Source organism: Mustela lutreola, chromosome 7 (assembly GCF_030435805.1).
Source record: "Mustela lutreola isolate mMusLut2 chromosome 7, mMusLut2.pri, whole genome shotgun sequence".
Classification (NCBI taxonomy): Eukaryota; Metazoa; Chordata; class Mammalia; order Carnivora; family Mustelidae; genus Mustela; species Mustela lutreola.
The window spans coordinates 89348518-89372154 of NC_081296.1; the positions used below are offsets into that span (position 1 = coordinate 89348518).

At 37.4% G+C, this 23637-nt stretch overlaps 1 protein-coding gene across 5 annotated transcripts in view; it reads left to right on the forward strand.

Moving 5' to 3' along the window:
- NPAS3 (neuronal PAS domain protein 3) overlaps nucleotides 1-23637 on the forward strand; it is an 845279-nt gene that overhangs the window by 240521 nt on the left and 581121 nt on the right. For all 5 annotated transcript variants that reach the window (XM_059181882.1, XM_059181877.1, XM_059181880.1 and 2 more), the window contains one exon: nucleotides 19523-19767. In XM_059181882.1, coding sequence (XP_059037865.1) covers nucleotides 19523-19767 — 245 coding nt within the window. The remainder of the gene's footprint in view (nucleotides 1-19522; nucleotides 19768-23637) is intronic.

Here is a 23637-nt window from a genome sequence, read left to right on the forward strand (position 1 = left end):
AGACAGATAGGAGTATTGTATTTATGTCTGTGCTATGCTAGACATGCTGGTGTTCACAAAATATAGATCATTGATTGATTTGGGTTTGATTTGATGTTAGAAGATAGCAACCAACATGTGTTTGTTTGATGGTTTGATCCAGATGGTTGATATTCTGTAGGAATGTTCCAGGGTATTATACTATGCACAGAGGGTAAACATGTATACTTTACTGAGGTAAGTTTTGCCATTATTGGAACCTCTCCCACCCACCAATGGGAAAGGGGTTTAATTTATGTTTAAAACAGAGGTATAACTCTTACATTAACCCCATGCTTCTCTACTTAGTCAGCCAATACTCATTATTACTCATTACTCAAGGGTAACTCTTCTATGATCTGCTTTGTCAGTTCTGGGGAAACCCAGGTTTTCTTTTGGGAAAGTGGTGATAAGACTATTTCATTGTTATTAATCAGAAATTTTAGTTCGGACAGTTTTTGTGTACCATCTATGAGTTTAATAACCATGAATTTTCACAGAATGCTATATAAGAGTAAGGTTGCATATTTCCTCATTGGAGGCCCTGTGACTGTATTACGAACTAATAGCTGAGAAGTGGGAGAGGGAGGGGGATGAGGAGGACACACTACTTTAAAATTGTACTTCAGTGTACTTTAGACATCTACCCGAATAGTTCATTAATGTTATATGACAAACACTTAAGGGAAAATAGGATCTTGAAGGGGAAAGATGTACTGGAGAACAATCTCTTTGTTTTTTCAGTGACAAAACACAGAGCCAGAGAAATTAAATGTCTTATCTAAAATCATACGGTTAATAGTGGCCGAGGTTGGCCCAGAACCCAGGTCTCACTACTTATAGATCAGTTTTCGATTGTAATGAATAATTGTGATTTTCTCCTATTTTTCCTTATATTGAACAGCTTCCTTATGTGGACCACCTGTACCTACCCAAGTAACTCTACTTATTTTCCGGATGATCTTTCAGTTGCTTTAGTCTAGAATTGCTTGCAAGTCACTGTGATAAATGTACTGGTTCCATCCAGGACCTCCCATGGTTAGCATGATGTAACTGCTGGGATCAACCTGTCTTGGATGGCTAGGTTAGGCTTCTTCTGCCTAGGAATGCAAGTTACTCCAAACACAGAGAGGAGAGAAACTTGACTTCTCAGCCAGAACTCCCTCTTTCTTGGGACTAGTAAGATTTCCTTAACATAGACATTTCCAAATGACCTTCACCCCACTTAAGGGTCTGTTAAATTGATGCTTTGAAAGTGCATTGATGGGTGGATCTTCAGAAGATAGAAGCCCCTCAGCCATGTTTATGATGCCCACATGAGGACACAATACCTATTGAGTTTGCGTGAAAATGGAACACATTGACATGGAGGAAAGAGATTCTTCTCTTCACTCCTGCTTTTTATACGCGAATTGTCCAAGCATTTATGCAAGTATGTTGGTAAAGTACGCTATAAAAGATCTGAAGTTGGTTTTATATGTAAAGATCTAAATCTACATTTAGCACATAGTAGCATGTAAATGAATATTTACAGAAATCTTGATGAAATGAGTCAAGTTTGTTCTTGCCATCTCTGCTTGCCATCTCTCTCACAATTTGTATAGAATTTTGTAAAATCAGGAGTTGTCCTTGTGAGCTTGAAGAGTTTGGGGTTATTTTCTCTATAGGCTTTGGCTTGATGTCCCCCCTCCCCCTTGTCATCATGGTCCAAATACAGGTATTGATAACCATGCATCATGACTGATTAAAAAAAAAAAAAAAGTTCCAAAAAGGCTTCTAAATGAAAGCTGTAATTTTGTATTGGATTTCTAGTGACATGAGCAAATCACTTGCTCTTTGCCCTTATGGATTTTATAATGTCATCAGAGCCTATCAATAAAATGATAGCCTACAGTCAAGCATACACCATTCCTTCCTGTATCGCATAGGCAAGGGGTGGGGAGGGGGTTGTGCACAAATTGTTCCATGTCTGCCCTAGGATGCACGTCAGCTGACTGTGTGTGTATGTGTGTGTTTGCTTTTTCAGTGGAAATCTACTGTACAATCAGTTTTGGAAGCTGTAGATGAAAAGCAGTGCCTGACTTTTACATAGGGATGTCTCTTCTACCTGCTGTGAGTGAAATTGACTAGAATGTGCAATTCTGATCAATTTCATAAAGCAACAGACTCTACGTAAAGAGATGATGGCTGTCCCTTCCACTTGAGCTGTCAGCCTTTACCCCAGAGGGAAAAGGACACTGCCAGAGACTAGGAGCATGTAGCCACAAGGAAGGGAAGAGGCTACAGCTGCCCCAATAAGGACAGCAGATGCACACACTTGTGTAAACACACTTAATACAAATAAGGCAAAAAAAACCCCCACAAAACACAAAAACCTATACCCAGAAGCAGAGAAGATTCAGCTGTAGGAAAACAGAGGTTCCAGAACTTTGTAGAATTTCAGAAGGCCTCTCTAGATGGCTGTCATACTCAGTCATTCTGAAATTTATAAGGATATAGTATCTCATCTTAATTTGTAATTACCATACCAGGTTAAATCCTTTTCTCTGTGATCTTTCACATGTTCTCTTTGGAGCACTGGCTTTGTCCACTTTTTTGTATTTCTGATTACACATAAACACACAGAAATAGCAAAGGGATACAATTATGTGAAGATCTAGGATTTCCCCTTAGGAATGGTTCTCGGATTCCTTATTGTTGTATGTCTACCTGACTTGCAGGAAGGCTTTATGGTGATTTGGTATTCTGAGTAAGACTGTCTATGGTTAACAACGGAGGCTAGACAGGCTCTGGACTTCTCTTTCTCCTTCTTGACTCCATTTGGTGGTCTCTACAGCATCCTTTCTAGAGTGTAGAAAGGGTATGAGGTTGTTGTTCAAGATTTAAATAGCTTTGACAGGGAAGAATTTATTAGTATCCAGGTTTGGAGTGGGGGTAGTATCTGTGTTTCTTCCCTCTTTCCCTTGCTTCTTCAATGTAATACCATTCCAATGATTGATTTACTGGGTAAATTTAATTTCAGTAGCACTACTACTGGATGTCTTTGTTTACTAATTTTAATCATGACTTCTAAGGACATTTAGATCATCAGCATAATCATCTTTCAGCAAATAGTTTTTGAGGACATACATAGCAGGACAGTTTCTTAACCAAAACTTAATAACAACAAAGTCTTATTTAGCATGTCCTTTTAAGAAATCGTTACCATAATTTAATCACTAATTTTTCAGGGACTGCACGCTAATGACTCATTGTGAAAAAGGCTATTTTAATTTTTATTAACAATTATTTTGCACGGGATGCTATCACGGTGAACTGATTGAACTTTTAGTTGTTATTAAATGTTTGAAACTGTAGCTTACATGCTGTAAATGGACCCATACACACATATACCTTAAGTCCTATGGAATAGTCTATCTAATACTATCTAGTTTTTCCAGATTATTTTTAGGAAATTTATAAAACAGAATAAAGAAAGAGCAGAAATTCAAGCACTTAGGAAAGTCACTTTAATAATGAGTTTCTTCCAAATTTAACTTTCCTCATGTCCGTTCATTTTATGCCTCTTTCTGATTTCTTCAGTGTCACCTGACTGCTACATATCTTCATATCCTACACCTTATGTACCCAGTAATTACATCTTACTCTCAGGAAAGGTTACTAATGGCATTAAACCACTGTTTGCTAATTGCCACAGACCAAATGAGGCCCATAGGAGCCTGCAAAGAGTTCCATTTTTTAAAATGAGATGCTTATATTTTTATGAAATGAAAGATTTTACGTTTTTAAAAAAGCTCTAGATTTCCAACTACTGTTAAAAAGGAAGCCCTGGCAACTTTGGGTCCATATTCCCATCTACTAACAATATTTTTTGCTTGTTTATGTTTGTTTTTACCTGAATAATGAATGCCCCTGTTGTCTGGGTATGTACTTGCTCTCCAGTTTGCCATAGTCCCCACCATTCCCTGTTATCTGTTCAACAATGAAGTCCAGTTGCCATTGTCAGGTTTACATTGCTCTCTTATACTTAGTCCTCCCTGTTAACTTGTATAATTTTGTCAGGTCCTGCAGGTATTTAAGTTTGTGACCCCTATTGTAAATATACTTATGCCAGATTCACAATTCATAAGACCAACCAACCAAACAAACAAAAAAAAAACTACTCTTCCTGGATATTTGAGTTTTCTTAGATAAGATATGACTAAGTCAAATGAGGGAAATTGTATAGAAAGAAACAAAGAGACAAAGTGTGGGGAAAGAAAACAGAATTTGAAGGATAATCATGGTACATTGAGTAATTGAGCTCATAATGCTCAAATTTTACCTCTAAGAATTTGGGAAGTGTTGAGTGATTGGAGAAGTCATAGCTAGAGGCAGTCACATAGATAACTTAATACCTTAACAACAGTTGTGTGTTTGTGAGTGTGTGGGTCTGTGTGTGCATGCACATGCATGTATTTGGAAAGTGAGTCATGTCCTCAACTGTGAGAACATGACAAAGTTGCCCCGCTGCTCTTAGTGGCTCCTTGATCTGTACGCAATCTTCCTAACTGTGCTGTTGGGAAACACTGTTGTTTTCAGATGTGAGACTGAAGACTCAGTGATCTTTTGTTGGCTAATAACTTAGAAGGAGACCTTGAGGGAAAATCCCGTACGATGAATATCTCAGCCCAAACAAAACAAAATGAAATACAGGGAGAAGATAGATGGAAAAATTTAAGAACGGGCTCCTCTACAGGTCTGGGAGGTAAGGAAAAGGGGAGCAGAATATCCATTTTGGTCAAAATGGATATTCCATTTTAGATACTGTATATTCCATTTTGGTCAAAATAGATATTCCATATGGTCAAAGCCTAAAGGTCAGGGAGGGAGTGCTCAACCGTGGGTCCCACATTTTGTGTTTTCATTTTTGGTGTCTTCTAGATTCAGATACTAGGGTTCTTTATGGAGGCTTGATGTAAGGGGCCAATTGAGAAAATCTCTGGCTTTTATTGCCCCATTTCCGTTAATGAGGCTCTTCTGTATCAGTTTACAAATCCCCCCCCCCCAGTGCTTTCCTGCATCTGAGAATTTGCTAGCAACAGTTTGAATTCATGTTACTATTAAAGTTATGGTAATGATTTGTTCAGAATCAGAAAATTCAGTGCTGACTTTCAATTAATGAGATAGCTGGGTCTTTTTAGTTTCCCGCATACACACAACATGATAGAACCTTTGGTTTTTCCATGAACAGCCTGCAAACTCATGAAGAAAATGTGCCTAATTATTTTATTCTGATTTTATGTATTTTAAACCTCTCCTACCTCGACATCCTACTTTGATATGTTATTTATCTTTATCATCTCGTTATGTAATCTGGTTTGGCTCAGAAAAACTGATGTGTATTTCCTCCAAGTCAGATATTTAGGGGAGGACTAAACATTTTATCAAGTTTTCTCAAAAGAATGTAGGATCCGTGGAGGACTTGGTTTCTGACTGAGTGATGGAAGCCTGGATATAAACAGGCATTTTCTATGTTGTCCCACTTCCTACAGCCCCTTGGTGAGGTATCATGACCCCTCAAATCATAGGGACCTCCTGGCACATAATAACATGTGGACTCCTGCATGTCTGTCCTCTAATAACATAGAGCCACCTACCACCAAGGACCAAAACCCATTAGAAGTGTGAGGTACAGCAATCAATGGAAAAACAATGAACGACCCTGGTTATAATGGGTTGGTCAGTGTTACAGAGCTTGATGATCTCAAAATAGCCTTCGGGGCAGCTTCTGTAACCTAGACTGCAGTTAGGAACAGAGAATGTGCTTCAGGAAGCCCTTTCCATTATTTTGTATGTTTGTTGTTTCCTGGGTAAGAATTGAAGTTTGCCCTCACCAACCAAGCCAGTCACTACGTGGTAACACACCGCATCTCCAGCCAAGCAGCTGGCATAGTGTATACTGAGTAAAGCACTGCTTTTGGGGTTGAGGGACCCTGGGCTTTGTGGCTAATGGACTCAGTCTTTTGGTTGGAGACAAGTGAGGGATAACTTAGGAGGGAATGAAGACCTCATTCAGCTTTGCCAATTTCCGCTAAGCATTTTCATATAGACAAATGAACAAGCCAAGCATTTTCTCCAAATATTTAGGCCCTTCTCTTGTGACAAGTGATAATAGGCTGACATTTGGTAGCACTATTAGGTAAACCTTTATTAAATGAAAAATACCTTTGAGCATCAGGGCACTTTTGGGTTTCAACTTGGAGTCCAAAAAATAAGTTATTTTTAAATTTTTTTAAAAAAATTATTAATTATTTTTATTAACCTATAATGTATTATTTGCCCCAGAATAAGTTATTTTTATAAAGTAATTTTTATATAAAAATACATCTTCTTAAAGATACTTCAGAAATTAGAGTTCTCTCCACCTCCTCCATGAGGAATTTCTACCACATAGAAACAACCAATCTTATTATTTTGGTTTATGGGAATTAATCTAGATTTGGATGTATTTTATCTGTATATCCCCCTATATAGATATACAGCAGCCATTGTTTGATCCTACTATACTTGCTGCTTTATAAACTGTCTTTGATTGCTGGCTCCAAGCCATCAGAGATTTTGTTTCAACATCCATGTTCAAGCTCTTGAATATTCCATAATAGGTTTCCAAAGTTTATCAAAAAGACAGTGAATATTCTCTTAGCAATATATTCATATCCTTAGCTTTGTTCAAAAAGAGACAAATTTTTAATCCTTTGGATATGTATTTGCCAAAGTGTTCTCCAGAAATTGTGACAATTTACATCCCTGGCAACCATATGCTGTGCTTTGGGGAATCTTGATGAAAGAGTAAATAAAAATATGTCTTAAGCAATAGGTAGGAGATAGAATATATAGTCTCCTTAAGACCTGTTTTCTCCATTGTGGTGTTTAAAGGAAGGGTGACCCGTTTTACTTAATTATCTCTATTTTGCAAAGGAATGCAGGGAGTTGCAGTATAATGGTGTGTTCATTGATGTTAAGTAAAAGCATGTGCTGTTTGCAGTGTTCACATGACCATAACTTTCATTTTTCATACTTAAAGATCTTCAAACTTGTCAAAGCATGCTTTCTCCTTTCCAAGTTTCTCCTATCATGCTTGAAAGTTTTCAAAAGCTTTCTTCCACTTAGTTGTGCTTTCAAAAGTGTTTGAAATCACACTTAAAGAAAATTAAAGGAAAAAGTGAATTTTCCCTCTAGAAAAGGTCATTTGAATTTGAATTCCAAAGCAATTTAGTGTGGAACTTATAGCAATTAACAGCGGATCTATCTACTTCAAATTGCAATGTTGGTAAGCCTGAAAAACAGGGTTTTGTTGGACATTTCATTAAGAAATTAATGTTTTCATAATACTTATAGGATTTATATAGGTGATTGTAAATTAAGGAAAACTTGGTCAGTGACTTAATTGTCCTATAAATATGATCAGGAAAGGGAGTATTGTGAGGACTTTATTCTTATAGAGGTGAAGCACTGCGAGGCTGGAAGGGCCTTACAGGAGTCATCTTCCCAGGGTTTAAATTCCCGCTGCAGCCCTCACTGGCTCCAGCCAAGTGACTTTCCCTCTCTGTGCTTTGGTCTTCTTAATGAGATCGAGACAATAATGCTTCTGGGGTGACCAGCTGTCCTGGTTTGCCCATGATTGTCCTGCTTTAGCACCTGAAGTCCAAGATCTGGGGAAAGCCATTCCCTGAGACAAGAAATCTCCTAGTGTGAGGGGCATCAGGCTCGCTCAGTCAGTGAAGTGTCGCTCTTAATTTCAGCTCAGGTCATGATCTCAGGGTCCTGGGATGGAACCCCATATGGCATCAGCCTCTGTGCTTCTGTCCTTCTCCCTCCCTCTCAGGGTCTTTTTCCCCTCCTCTGACCTTGCACTTGAGCTCTCAAATAAATCTTTTTAAAAAATCTAGTTTTGGGGTGAAGGATGTGGCAAGTTTGAGGAGAAGTACAAAACCCATGCAGGGGCCCCCAAAAGAGGGGCTCAAAGCAAACCTGTTTTTCCGGCATCCATCGTGTCCAGAGATTGTCTTCCGTGGTTGCTGTAACCTTTTTCCCCTTTATGGCTGATACCGGCAACCATGAATTAAATGAGATGATATTTAAAACCTTTGGAGTGTGGCCAAAATAGAGAAAGCATTCAAATGTGTCTGCTTTTATTATTACACTAAGGTTCACGCTGTTCTTCGGGGATACTGAATAATCTCAAAGCAGAGACATCATGCGAACTTTCCTGCTACCGATATTCTGGAAATAGTACCGCGGCTCCTTGGAGTGGTAGCAATTCCAGCAATTGCCCTTCGCGTGGTCAGTAAAATGTCTTGCAGTCACAGGGTGCCCATCATTCCCTCTCATTCTGCCTTTCAGCAGAGATGCTCTGACCCTTTCAAATATTTAGCAGCAGACTTTCCTCTCAATGTGTGCTCACGACTCCTGTTACTGTTAATGGAAGTTACACATGTGTGCTCACCAGGATGAGAAAGCCTTCATCCCATGTCGGGCAAAGACCCGTGATCCTGAATCTCTTTCTAAACTTCAGACCTGAAGAGAACAGGGCAGGGAATTGCTGCTTTCTCACTATATTAGCTTCTTCAATTTCCTTTTAATTGGAGGCTGCAATCCAGATTCTTGTAACTTCAGGAGGACGAACAATACAAATTAAGATCTGGATGCTTTCCAGGAAGGGCTCGGCTCAAAGAACACTTTTTTTTTTCCTTCTTTTAACACAGTTGTGGCTATTCACAAATCGCATGCAGTTGCCTAATGAGTCCATATTTGCTTCTGAGGTTTCACATTTGCAAACTACACTGCTGAGAAAGTAAGTGAAGTGTTCACCCACCTCGGGTGTGAGCTGACTGATTGAATGTACAGGACTGATAAATACTAGAATAGTCAAAATCCTAAACCGGTAGCACGGAGCCTTCGCGTACAATATCTTACCCTTGTTCAGGACATTCATTTCTCCCTAAGAATTCTTTTTAATGTCTAAGACTTCAATTTATGTTTAAGAACTAGTAAACTATAGCAGTTTGACAGCCATTCACACTTAATTCTGTGCATTAAACCAACAGCATTCTTTTCCACAAACATCCATTGTTAGGACAATGCTCTCAGACAGAATTTATGAGAAATGGAATTATGTTACCAAGGAGATAGCATTTACTATAATGAAGAGTAGATCCTAGAAAATGGCCCCTTTTACAGCAGCTCAGAGCAGAGCCACAAAAGCAATTGATTGGTCTTGGCATTTAGTCTTATATCAGCTGTGTCATCCATAGCTTCAGGAGTGAGAACACTAATCTAAAGTGACATTTCTGTTCTGGCGGGCTTTTCTGCCCTGATGAAAGCAATTACTTCATTCCTAAATGATAATTTGCAGGAGTTTCAACCACTTTAATTGATAATTTTTTTTTTTTTTTTTTGTTCTGAGTTCAATTGTGAAGTGATTAGCTGATTTGGTAAATAGAAATTTAAGGTGTGAAATATACAAGTTGCTCCAAGGTAAAGTGCTCTTTATTGGGTGGAGAGAAATTACTTGATAAAGCCACAGTTTTTCCATTATTATGGAACTGCCAGTTGTACAGCTTAAAGTTCTGGGGGGAACATGAAGAACAAAACACTTTGATTCATGAGGTTTTTGGCAGACACCAAAGCATACAATGAATAGTTTGGTCTTGCTGTGGTTCATTCAGGGATTATTTGAATCAAGGTGAACATTGGTTGAAAAGGATTGTGCAGACCTCTCAGCGTTCTTTATTACTATTCTAATGACTCATTCTGGAATTAAATCCTCTTATTTAAAGTGTTAAGAATAAAAACGCTCATTGGCTAAAACCAATTAATTTAATTATTAAGTTCAAACATACACAAGGCATTTTCTGAAGATGAGGGAAGGCACTCAGCTGAATGGCTCTAATTACTCTTTTGATCTATTTTCCTACAAGTCAAAAATGGGTCATGATTATTCAATCAGAGTCCATCTTAGTTAAAAATTTTAAGGATGCATCTTCATTTTGATACTTTATCAAATGTTCGCAATTGCAGATGTTTTGGACACCTTTTTTTTTTTTAAGCCATCGATTTCATGATATTTTCTCACATGGGGAAAAATAATGGTTATTTCACATGTTAAATGAGAAAAATAAAGCAAGAATGAAGGTCAAACTGATTTAGCACATCAAACAGTCTTTGTCAGCCGAGCTTAATATATCCTGAGTTTGTGGAACAAATGAAATTTTGCTGCTATGTTACACTTTGCTTCCAAACAACCATTACAACTGGTTTTATATATTGTGTGAGCATCGGACCATCAAACAGTGCATCTTTTTACTGACGTGTTGCTGCCGTGATGATCTACAGCAGCAATCTGCCATTTATATAAGGGCAAAATGTGCATCTATATTTAGTTATGAAATTGGCCTATTATACTCTTGATGTTTACAGAGGCTAACATAAATTAATGATGACAGCTATGAGCAGTGCATTAGTTAAGCAGCAGAGTTCTTACCTTGAACTTGAAGGTTCCAGTTTTAACTTCTAGCACGTACTCTACTCTTTCCTTCACACATTAAAGGAGGGTTTCAGAAATTATTACCTTTTCTTGGAGAGCACTAAAAGACTCCAATTTGTGAGCTATGTAGTGTATAATCCTACTAGATCATAGCTGTTTATGCATTTCTCAATTATATTGCCTCGTGAGAAAGCCGATATTTACAGTCACGAGGCAAAAATACTCTTGAAAGATTTTTTTTTCTTTGCAGTAGGTTGATTTGATTGACTTTGAACTCTATGTGATGCCAATGTGTATTGGGCTGTTTTATTGAAAGTAACGAAAGAAGGGCAAGCAGTGCTTATAGAATCTTTACTTTTTCCCTGGGAATCCTCCTCATTCTGCTCATGTCAGGGCAGGAGTTAGGTACTGGAGTAACTATAGATTTCACCGTTAACTATGACCAGAGATCTGACAAGTATGCAGGTGTTCAAAGGTTCATGAGTTAAAATGCTGAAACCTTTGATGAATTTTTGATGGCTGCATTTTTAATACAGGTCGACCTTCTTCCTTTGAGGCTGTATGCCAGATTAATTGATAAATAGAAGTCTGTAGTGCTGGGTTCTCCTAAGCAAAACAAGTAGGAAAATCCATAAAAACCTACCTTTCTGCCTCCTCAGAAGTACTTTAAAAAGGCAAAATTTAAAGCGGTTCTGACTCTACCTTTTCTTTCTCCTCAAGTTAGAGGACCCAAATCTGCTGTGATCTTTTACAGAGATGGGTTATTGTATTCTAAAAGTTTGCATGAAGGTGTTCAAACTGAGGCTGAGAGAGAGGATGTTCATATAGACATAGTGTGAGTCTACTGATGTCCTTATCAAGAACTAGTCCACACAATTATAAGTTATATGAGAAGAGTTGGTAAACGTCTGACTATGAAGAAGTTATAGGAGGAGAAGAAACATTGAAGTTGACTTACTTTTGTTGTTCCTCTGTGACAATTATGTTGCTTTTTGTTATCCTCTTTAGATCTCCAGCTATATTGTTTCCATAATCATCATAACTATTTCTGCTAAGTAGGAGATCAAAATAATCAATTTTGCAAAGCTAAATTTGATAAGCCACAAAGGATAACTTACCTCTTTTAATTTAATGAGTCATCAAGTGCAATGTTATCTGTTTTTTGCCACCATGGACAAGTGGCCCAATAAATAATTGACATCTTTATCCAGTTCTGTGGCAGCTTCAGAGAGATCGCAAATACTGAGTCAATTTCATAATATTGGCTTTGTGATAGTGGCAGTGCCTGTTCTTTAACTTTTTACTTTTTTTTTTTCACCCTGTTGTTTTCTTTTGCTTGTTTCTGTCTCCAGTAGAATTTCATTGTTTGGCCTTGCCCCCCACCCTACCTTCACCAAAGCTAAAGCAGCAAACGCTGCAGACGCCCATTTCCCAGGCAGTGTGGGTGAGCTCTCCATGGTCCTGGATTTGGGGTTTTGTCTGACATCAAGGAGAATTTCTATTTTTGTGAGGTTTGAAAGATCACCTTTCTGCCAGGAGTACTCATAAGATGATTCGGCCAAATAATTTTCATTGCAATTATGAAGCTTTTCTTTACAGAAGTTTTCACAATTCTCCTGAGTAATTCATTCCCTTAACAAGTGTTTGGATGTTCATATATATATATATATATATATACACACACATACATACACACACACACACACATACACACATACATATACACAGTTGCTTGCCTTGTAATTGGATGAATTTTTTTCTACTTTAGTGGAGTAAAAAATGGTCACTTATTACTCCTAGTAAGAAAATCATTGATTTACGAATCTTGAATCATTTGTTAATGGAATATGTTTTATTTGAAAACTCATTAAATAAATCTGTAGTATACAACAGACTCTAGGCATAAGGAAGACTCTAATGAAAAATCAGTATCTTTGCAGTAAGGTTTGTTTTGCTTTAAGTATGCAATGTGATCTGACAGAAACAATGACTAGAAATCATACTGGTGAGAACAGTGTGTATTTCTTAAATGAGTATTGTGGACTTCAAACCATAGAACAATCAGTGTGAAACTAGTTTAGGTTTTCATTTAATATATGTTATATAGCATTATGGTATGTCAGGAATCATTTAAATATTTTATAAAAATAAACTCATTTAATTTCAGCAAGAATCTTTTTTTAAAAGGTTTTATTTATTTATTTGACAGAGAGATGGTGAGAGCAGGAACACAAGCAGGGGGAGCAAGAGAGAAACGAGTGGCTTCCTTTTGAGCAGGAGCCTGATGTGGGGCTTTATCCCAGGACCCTGGGATCATAACCTGAGCTGAAGGCAGATGTTTAATGATTGAGCCACTCAGACGCCCAACAACCTTTTGTGTTATTTGTGTGTGTGTGTGTGTGTTATGTTAGTCACCATACAATACACCATTAGTTTTTGCTGTAGTGTTCCAAGATTCATTGTTTACATATAACACCCAGTGCCCCATGCAATCTGTGCCCTCCTTAATACCCATCACCAGGCTCACCCATCCTTCCACCCCTTCCCTCTAAAACCCTCAGTTTGTTCCTTGGAGTTCACAGTCTGTCATGATTCATCTACCCCTCTGAGTTCCCCCCACTCACTATTCCTTTCCTTCTCATGTCCTTCATGTTATTCCTTATGTTCCACAAGTAAGTGAAACCATATGATAATTGACTTTCTCTGCTTGACTTATTTCACTTAGCATAATCTCCCCCAGCCCCATCCATGTTGATGCAAAAGCTGGGTATTCATCCTTTCTGATGGTTGAGTAATATTTCATTGTGTATATGGACCACATCTTTATCCATTCATTGGTTGAAGGGCATCTTGGCTCTTTCCACAGTTTGGCTATTGTTGTCATTGCTGCTATGAACATTGGGGCACATATGGCCCTTCTTTTCACTACATCTGTATCTTTGGGGTAAATACCTAATAGTGCAATTGCCAGGTCATAGGGTAGGTCTATTTTTAATTTTTTGAAGAATCTATACTGTTTTCCAAGGGGCTATACCAAGTTGAATTCCCACCAACAGTATAAGAGGGCTCTCCTTTCTCCACATCCTCTCCAATATTTGTTTTTTTCTGTCTCAACAAGAACCTTTTGATAGAGTATTATCATCCCATTTCACAGATGAAAGAAACTAAGGCAGAAAATTAAATAAATTGCTCAAGTCTATATAATCAGTTAAATTCTAGAACCAGGATTCAGATACAGATGTGTCTCCACAACCCATAGCATTTAACCTCTACCCTCTGCTAATATGGAAGACATGTGAGAGAGACATCAAAGAGAACGTAAGTGATAATCATGATTTGAGAGAACAGGAAAGGATTTTAATAAATAGGCAGTCTGAAGGTTGTCACTAAGTTAAAGTTGGGTCTTTGATTTTATTCCCCTTGGCTAGACATCTACATGTCACTACATGGGAAATTAAATTTACCAAAATAAAGGTCATAATTAGCAATGGAGAAGGGAGTTTGAGAGTATGAATGAAGGAAGCATATTATAGATGCTGTACCTAGACTCAGGGGGGGAAAAGATGGTATAAAAAAAGATTAGTCAAATAAAATTTCCAAGAATTATGGAGAAAAGGGTGGTAATCAGATATGGCATTAGGATTCAGACAATTGGGCTTTTTCCTCCCAAAGAAGTTTCATAATTATTATAATCATAGTTATTACTTAGATACTGTTTAGCATATGACAGGCATTTTTCACTTTACATGTCTTAGCTCAATTACTCACAAGTACTGTGAAGTAGGAACTATAATCATGTCCATTTTCCAGATGAGGAAATTGAGGCTGAAAGAGGTTGAGAGACCTAGAGATGGTTGCCAAGATAGTATCATGGTGTGAATACCCACAGTCTGGCTGCACAGCCCACACTACTAACCCCTGAAGCTTCCAAGAAGTTTAAGAATGGATTGACTGTATCTTCAATATTCCTAAATGTTTTTTAACTTCTTAAAATTTTTCTTTGTTGTAAAATTCTAAAGTGAAGTCTATCGCATTTAGAGTTTACAAACTATCTTAATTTTTAAAATCTAGAATTGTTTTAGAAGTTTCATATTTACCATATACTACATGGAAATTATTATATGAGTCATTGTATTGCTCCCAGGAGAGTTGTTTGCCATCTTCATGTTGTAAGATGATAAAATTGAGGATGAAATTTGTTATGCCTGTGGCATGCCTACGAATGACCAGCGTGGGTCTTATAATTCCTTCATCAGGACTCTTTCCACAAAACATATAACTTGCCAAGGAAGTTAAAATATATGACAGGATTAAAAGAATTACATTCAGGGACACCTGTGTGGCTCAGTTCGTTAAAGTGTCTGCCCAGGTCATGATCCCAGGGTCCTGAAATCGAGTCCCTCATTGTACTATTGCTCAGTAGGGAGCCTGCTTCTCTCTCTGCCTGCTGCTACCCCTGCTTGTGTTTTCTCTTTCTAACAAATAAATGAATAAAAATCTTAAAAGAAAAAAAGTTGAAATCATTTTAATTAATTAAAAAATTACTTTCAATAAGCATTGTCCCCTAAATCTTCATTACTAGTAATATTTTTGATTATTTATTATCTATGCTTAAAGCTATTACTTCAGAAACATGTAAAAATTTGTTGCCAGGCGTTAAGCAGAGACATACATTAATGTTATTTTAACCAGGGATGGTTGTTAAGGAGAGTTAATTATGGTGACATTAATGATGCAGTGTCGGGGAACCAACTTTTTAAGTTTTATGAGAGGAAATTCTAGATATCAGATCATTACCCTTTTGGTTGTGAAGAAGCCCTTTGGAGATTCTGAAAATCATTTACTATCTTCCCCAAAATATTACATAATTTTACATATGACTTCTAGATTTATTTCTAAATAGATAAATTGAAAATACATGTGTGTGTGTCTTTTGAGATTGTTGACTTTGTTGTTTTGTTGGTGGTGGTAACTACTAATGAGGATGAAAATACTGTCATCAGACATTTGAAATTTTGATCTGCCAAGGAGTAAGGAAGAGTCTCTTTTTTGTAGTTATCCAAAGACTAAGTGGAAGAACATCAGAGCAGTGGAGAGTTTGGACTCCAGGAGTAACTTATTGTTGATCTGAGGGTTAATCACTTTTTATGTGGCAAAGAGCAGCACCATAACATTTTTTTAAAATACTTTTATTTATTTTAGAGAGAAATAGTGCGTGTGTGCAAATGAGGGAAGGCACAGACGGAGAAACTCAAGCAGACTCCGTGAGGAGCAGGAGTGGGTCCCAGGGTTCCCTCCCAAAAGTCTGATGAGATCATGATCTGAGCCAAAACCAAGGGCCAGACACTTAACCAGCTGAGCCACCCAAGCACCCCAGCACTTATTATTTTATTCATGTACAACCATTCCATTCTTTCTTTGGTATTCTCCAAATACAGTGATAATTTTTGGTTTAGGACAGAATGGACAAATATACCATTTATTTTAAGTTTTAATGTAGTTCTTAATTCAATTTGAGTATTAATTACAAGTGGGCTCTACTCCGCAAAAACAGGTATAAGCTTAATCCACAATCTGTGGCATTGTCTTAAGGTCTTTAGCTTAATCTCTTCTATCAGTCTCTCTATAACCTTTATAACCTTTGACTGTATTTTATTGCTATTGTCCTCAAAGCCAATTACTACTTATTTTAGACACAGTACTGTTATTCTGAAAGTCTTCTGAGCTGTGGTGTCTGTATAATGTTGTGATGGGGGAGTCATGGAAACCGTCGTTAATAAGATAGTGGGCAAGACAATTACTCCAGTCGGGTAACACACAGTTTTAGAGTATTAAAAAAAAAAAAAAATGGGGGTGGAGAGGAGTGAAGCAACAAGAAGGTCGGTCAGGAACACATGAAGTAAGTGCTGCCCAGTGGTTTGCTGGTTTGTTGGTTTGTTTATTTATTTTTAAAGTTTATTTGAGAAAGGGAACAGAAAGTGGGGTGAGAGGTAGAGAGAGAAGCAGACTCCCTACTGAGCAGGGAGCCCAATATGGGGATTGATCCCAGGACTCCAAGATCATAGCTGGAACCAAAAACAGACAGTTAATCCACTGAGTCACCCAGGCGCCCCATACTTGGGGGTATTCTAGATAAATCAAGTGTCAGAGTTAGGTCAGCCAAGAGTTTGGTTAGGGAAGGTGTGCAGAGGAATTAGTGTCCATGTTATTGCCTTCCTGGAGTGGAAATAGGAAGCCATTTCTCCTCTACCTAGCCTTTGGAGCCCATTGAATTGCTCTGTGTGATCTTGGGCTTTGCTTACCTCCTTCCCTATAGATTTAGTTTTATTTTTTTTTCCCCCTTAAAGTATTAATAAGCCTATGCATTAATATAAATTTCAGAATAATGGCCTAATATTCTACTTGCTTCATTTAAACAGAGAAATTCCTACTATGAATGTTGGTAATATTAATTAGATGGCAAATGAACCCATTTGAGTTTCTTTGGGCTACGTGTATCAAGGGAAGGTTACATGTAATATCCATGTAAAACTACCTTCAAAATTGGCGCCCCAAATTCTTAACTGACTGTAAAATTCATCCCTGCTCATTTATTGACCAAATGACATGTTTGATTAGGCTTGTATTATTTTTAAAACTTTAATTAGTTAAAATAAAATTAAAACATAACATAAACTTGGAAATGCCATATGAAAATTCAGATTTTGTTCTCTAGAAAGAGCAACACTGGAAATCTGGCAATAGCAGGTATGCTTTCCTCTAGAACAGCAGTCAGCTGGAACTGTGCATGCTGTCCCTTTGCCTGTCCTTCAGGTCCCCACAGTGGCCATCAGGCCTCTTCACTCATTGACATTCCCTGCCTTAACTTGGGGAGCCCTTGAGTTTATAACCTCTTCTCTAGAGCTCCATCATAGTCACTTAGTGAACAGCAACAACAACAAAAATTGTACATTTAGCCTACCTTTTGCAGTACTGTTTGATTACAGGAACACAAAGAGAGCAAAGCACTGAACTGGAACCACTGCACTCTACAAGGGGTACAGAAAACATGTCAAAGACCATAGTTCTTTCAGCACAGCAGGTCTAAATGGTGTTAGATAGATTGCCTTTACTATATAAAGGGAGGGTAACATCTTTTATCCTAAGATGTTAACCTTAGATCCTGGTTTTACTCAAACTTGTCAGATTTTAAGGCATCTTTCACTTTATTTACATAATTTTCAACAAGTCAGGATTGACTATTTATAAAATTGCAAGAAGGTCATCCAGGATTTGGGGAAATTAATGGCATTACCATGCTTTCTCCATGTAAATCAGTGATGTTTCTGCCTGAGGTTAACACTTGAGACATCAATGACACGAGAGAGGTGCACATGAGAGAGAAGGAGAGACGGAAAGAGCTCAAGAGTACAAGCGGGGGGCAGGGGGGTAGGTGCAGGCAGAGGGAGAAGCAGACTCCTTGCTGAGCAGGGAGCCTGATGTAGGAATCAATCCAGGACCCCAGGTCATGACCTGAGCCGAAGGGAGACACTTAACTGACTGAGCCACCCAGGTGTCTCTAGAATATTTTATTAATAGAGTGAAACTGGTGGGATATTGGCTTTGCAAGCATTTGACCGGAGTGTGATGACATTACTTAAATTATGTGGATACTCAATAAGATATTCTAAGTATCTGCAATAAATACAATGTTTCTACCATGAAAAACACCAGATATGCTATAATGTAATATGAAGTGTTATTGTTCATATTATACTAACTGAAATTGGAATCATATTGCTGAACTCATTTTGATCTATTGCTCTGGTCTTCCTTCCTTGCTTGTTTCTCTCTTTCTTGTTATTTTGTAATGGGAAACCAGAAAGCTAGATTCAAAGATTTTAAAATGCCTTCAGAGTTCCTTGCAATGATACTTAGAAATAGATACTTAAAAATGATTTTAATAGCAACTTGATATTGTAAATATTGGCCAATTACTTATCATCAGGGTCTGATTTGGGTTTTATTTCTTGTCAGACATAGAAAAATTCAGAATAGGTGGAATTCTGTCAGATACTCAAACACAACTTCAGGTGAGCCAGATTCTGCCCTCAGCAATGTGAACAAACTTCAAACAGAAATGCACATGAATAGTTTAAGGAAAATGCTGGATCCCACCTGTTGCATCTTCTGTGAAGTAATATGTCTATAACGTTGATAAATTTTAATAACCCACACAAGGCTTTATCTTTTGACATTAAATTTATATTATCTTAAAGTTTGACTTTTCTGGGCAATGTATTTTATTCTCAAGTATCTTAGGGAATCTGTCCATCTACTAATGTATATTCATTAGTAAAGAACTAAAGTTTTCTCTTATCAGCCAATTACCAGTGCATTTATAAAGCTGCACTGAAATCTTCATTTTCAGTGGGATGTTTTCTTTATCTGACTAAAGGTCATGATCCTTATTGAGGACTGGAAGGACATGAACACAATTCACAGAATCAACAACTAAAATGTGATGTTTACCCTTTGTTCCCCAAGATTATGATTGAAATACATTTTTAAAAATGGGTGCTTCTGATGGCTTAAGATCCCATAGTGATAACAGCTAAAAGAACAAAATCAGTATCCTGAGACTAGGTGTATGAATACTAGCCTCATCTTTCCAGTTGCTTATAGCTGGTAACATCAAACTTCATCTGTAACTCTTAGGTCTTAGAAGCACAGAATATGTCTCAATGCATGACCAAATAGAGGGAAAAAAACTAATTTTATTCATTGCACGTAAGTCTGTGGTATGTAAGTTCAGAGGTAGAATTTGTGGTTTTAGGGGACATGATCTAGAATTTATTTTACTGTGGTCCTAGAGTTTGGAATAAAGATTTTGGCAGATTTTTGCAGGGGAAAGAAAGGACATAAAAAGAAAACAGTTCCTATCTGATGTCAGAAGAACATATTCTAAAGAACACGTTTTCACTGCTTTGATTGCAGTTTACAAGCATTGAGAAAGGAGAAATCCCGAGATGCCGCTCGGTCCCGCCGGGGAAAAGAAAATTTTGAGTTCTATGAATTGGCCAAGTTGTTGCCTCTTCCTGCAGCCATCACTAGCCAGCTGGACAAGGCATCCATCATTCGACTTACAATTAGCTATCTGAAAATGAGGGACTTTGCTAACCAAGGGGACCCTCCATGGAACTTGCGAATGGAAGGCCCTCCACCTAACACATCAGTCAAAGGTAAGCTTTAAGCCCCTGTTTATTCTGGAATATGGTGGTCTGTAGGTGTCTCTAAGATGAAATGTTTACCATCGTCCTTTCTTCTTTTCCTGCATATCAAATCCTTTAAAGGGATACAAATGTGGAAATCTGAACTCTGCATGAGAAAGACACCATGTGAAGGTGAAATAAACCTCTTCTATTTCTTTTTTATTTTCCAAAAGTCTGTCAGCCTAAAATATTCTATCACTTTATGTAAGGTTTCAGAGAAATGAGAATGAGATGACTTACATTGAAGTGCTTCTTGGGTTTAATTTGTGTTATGCTAATACATGCAAATTATTGTTGATGGGTGGACTATGAGAATATTTGTTAGAGGGTGGAACTAATATTTCCTGTATGTAGTAACCAAGGAGAGGAAGAGCGCAGACTCCAATTGTAGTGGGTATTTTGAATAATGATTTTATTGGCTGATAAATAATTCATGTATTAATGTTTCAAGTCTCTATACATATTGCCTAAAAAGTGCTTAAATATAAACATTTATTTGTCCTCCAAATCCTTGGTGCAGTCATTGTTAAAACTCATTAGTTAAAGGCTTTTAGGCCTTCTTCACTCTGATACATAAGAGAGGTATTTTCTTTTGTTAGTGAAACTTCTAATAATTTATAGCATGTTTAGCATATGACTATGCATGCACGTGTTTATTGATGTGTATGTGGCATTGACCATTAATTTTCCTACCTTTAAGAGTGTGTTATTCAGGGCATTAGACTTAAGGGACCTGCTCATTTCTTGTGCATCTAGACCCTTGGTGGGCACAAAGCTGGACATTTGGCAAAATTGTAGGCAACTCTGGGGAAAGGATTAAGGTGCTTTAGTTAAGTGGTTACACCTTGACAACAACCATTGAAGTCCTGTACTCCTGGCTGTTGGAGAAAGGGGTTCGGGTGGGGAGCTGTAAAACTCTTAGAGGATTCAAATTAAAATGAAGGATCAAAAGCAGTGACTATTTATAATTGAGGGCTAAGGGGTATAATCACATATATATGCATGTGTGAATCTGTTCATATCTCTACATGGGTACTTACAAACTTTGTTCTTTAGGCTTAGGAGAGAAAGAAAATTAGAATTTAAATTGTGACACGTTGTTTTCCTCTAGAACAGGGCAAACATTTTCTGTAATGGGCTATCTCAGAACTGTTGTAGGCTTTGAGAGTCTCTCAACACTGCCGTTGTAGCATGAAATCAACCATGGACAGTATGTAAAAACAGGGTGTGGCTGTGTTCCCATAAAACCATACTTAACACAGGCAGCTGCCGCCAGACTTGGCCCACAAGCCATAGTTCACAGATTCTTGCTCTAGAGCAGAATGACACTGAGAGGTTGACAAGAACATACAGCAGAGTCAGCTCTTCAGGGCAGGATGTTGGTATAAGGTAGCAAAGTATGAATTAGTTGAGGTACACTGATGCTGTCCTTTTACAATCCTTCTGCCATTAAAGATACAGATGTCAAGTTGGTAATGTATGTTCCAGATGTTAAAGTTGTAGCAGATTTTCCCAAGCTAAAGGTGTGAGTATCATCTTAGTAAGTGTGTTGTGTTTGTAAGAGTTTATTCAGTAGACTGTCATCATGTTTATTTCAAACCATACAAGATGTAGGAGTAACAGACAGGTCAGAAGTCACAGAAGGTGCAAAGTAGATCCTTGGATCTCACTTGGAAATGCATCGATTGAGGGACTGGGTTTGGCTTACCCTGTTTAATACAGTTACGCTTTATTTCCGTTTTTTTTTTTTATTTAAAGGAGTTGGCAGTTGATAAGTAGTGGCGTTTACCAAAGTCGAAAAATGGTTCCATGGTCTGTCTATTCTTCTGTGAGGTGACAACCCTACTAACTTTCAGAATCCTGACCTCTAAGACATGTAAATTTCTAGCTCATGTAGAACCATGCCCTCATTTACAGATGAGGGAAATGATCTAGAAACCGTTTAAGGCCAAGTATTAGATTTAAAATGAAAATCCATTGTCTTGCCTTTCTGCCTGGTGCTCAATCACATCGTATTGTTTCTAGAAATGATACTTGATTTGCATCCCCTTCACCGAACATTCCAGGTCAGGATTCTCACAGCTTCTGGCTAGGACTGATAAATCATTTTTACTTTGTGGACTTCAATCAATTAGGCTCTGTAAGTATTGATGCTAAAGATGGATACAAAAGATAAAATATGGTCTCTGCTGGCATGGACATTTCCGTCTAATGGAAGGACATGGTGATATCAGTGAGAAATGGGAAGGTTGAGATGGGTATTTAGGAGGCTGGAAGGAGATACCAGATTTGATTATTTTGCAAATTCCATGCAGATGATAGCAGAGCATCCCATTTGATTCATGTGTCCTCCCACTGCTATAAACAGGTGATGGTGAAGGTGTAAGCACAGTGACTCTCTCCCGTTGACCATGGCTCTCCATAAAGTTGCTAGGAATGCAGCGGGCACTTTCTGTAAGCCGTTTCTGCTGTACAATCTATGTATATTTTATTGCTGTCCTCCTATTCTTTAATGCAAACCTGTTACTCATTCTGATCAAACATTCATGAAACAACATCAAAAGAAATTCATTTTAATTTATTAAGGTCTTCAGTGTTGTGCCCTTGAAGAAGTTCATGTGGATAAACAAGCTTATATAAATAGCCTGCAGCATCATATGAAATGTAGTTCATAATCCAACAATAAAACGATAGACATTATACTTGGTGCTTCTCCAAGCAGTCTCTTGAATAAACCTAAAGGCATTTGGAAATTTATATGAAAAGTACTTACACGATGTAGGCAATGTTTTTTTTTTTTTAATGTGATGAATTGTTCATGTTAATAATTAAATTTCTAAGCTTGAATTTAAATTTGTCCCACACAACTATATAGAAACTTAATCATTTTAATTTACTGCTTCAGAAAGGTCCTTCATTCTGCCCTGGATTCATCACATCTTTTCTTAAAAGTCTATAAAGGTTGATGAGTTTGTTTTGTGATGCCCATTGTGTATAGATTATTACAAGTTATGCTTGCAGAAAGAACACTCAGGTGACAGTGTGTAATGTGTCCTGAGTCAATTACTTCATGGAAATGATATGTTAAGCAATTGGAAAGTAACAGATAGTTTTTTCCATTATTTTAGAAATATCTGTATTGTTATAATACAGATCAAATCTACAATGAACATTATGCATTATTCAAGAAATGACCAGGCATTCTCAGCAGTGTTTCAGCTAAATAACTGATGATTGTAACCTTTAAAGAAATCTCATTGTGGTGACTGTTGGTAAATCACTTCTCCATTCATAGTAATCTGTATTTAGAGGCCATCTAGAAACCATTATATCTTTTATTAATCTTAAAAGCAATAGCTGCTGATTTGACATTTGCTAAAACTAGATAAATTTTCTGTCTTTTTAATATCACAGACTTCAGTCAATTTTTGGTGTATATCTGCTACAACTCTATTAATCCAGGAATATTTACCACTGTAAGCACAAGTTTTATTTCAATTTAAACATCGCAGCTTTTAAACAACAAATTGTGTATGTGTGTGACAGGCAACAATGCTACGATGTGTAAAATATAAGACATTTTTAGCCTTTCGAAGGAATCCGTTGAAAAATATTGCAAGACAACTGATTAAAATTGACTGAACACATTAGGGAAGAACTTTAATATTTCCATAGAATTTTCCTTTACTATGTAAGGTACATATTGTGAAGGAAGTGGTAGATATTTCTTTTCTATTGTTTTTTAATGAGAGCTATAATTTTTTTAAAAGATTTTATTTTTTTGTTTGAAAGATACCACAAGCAGGCAGAGGGGCAGGCAGAGGGAGAGGGAGAAGCAGG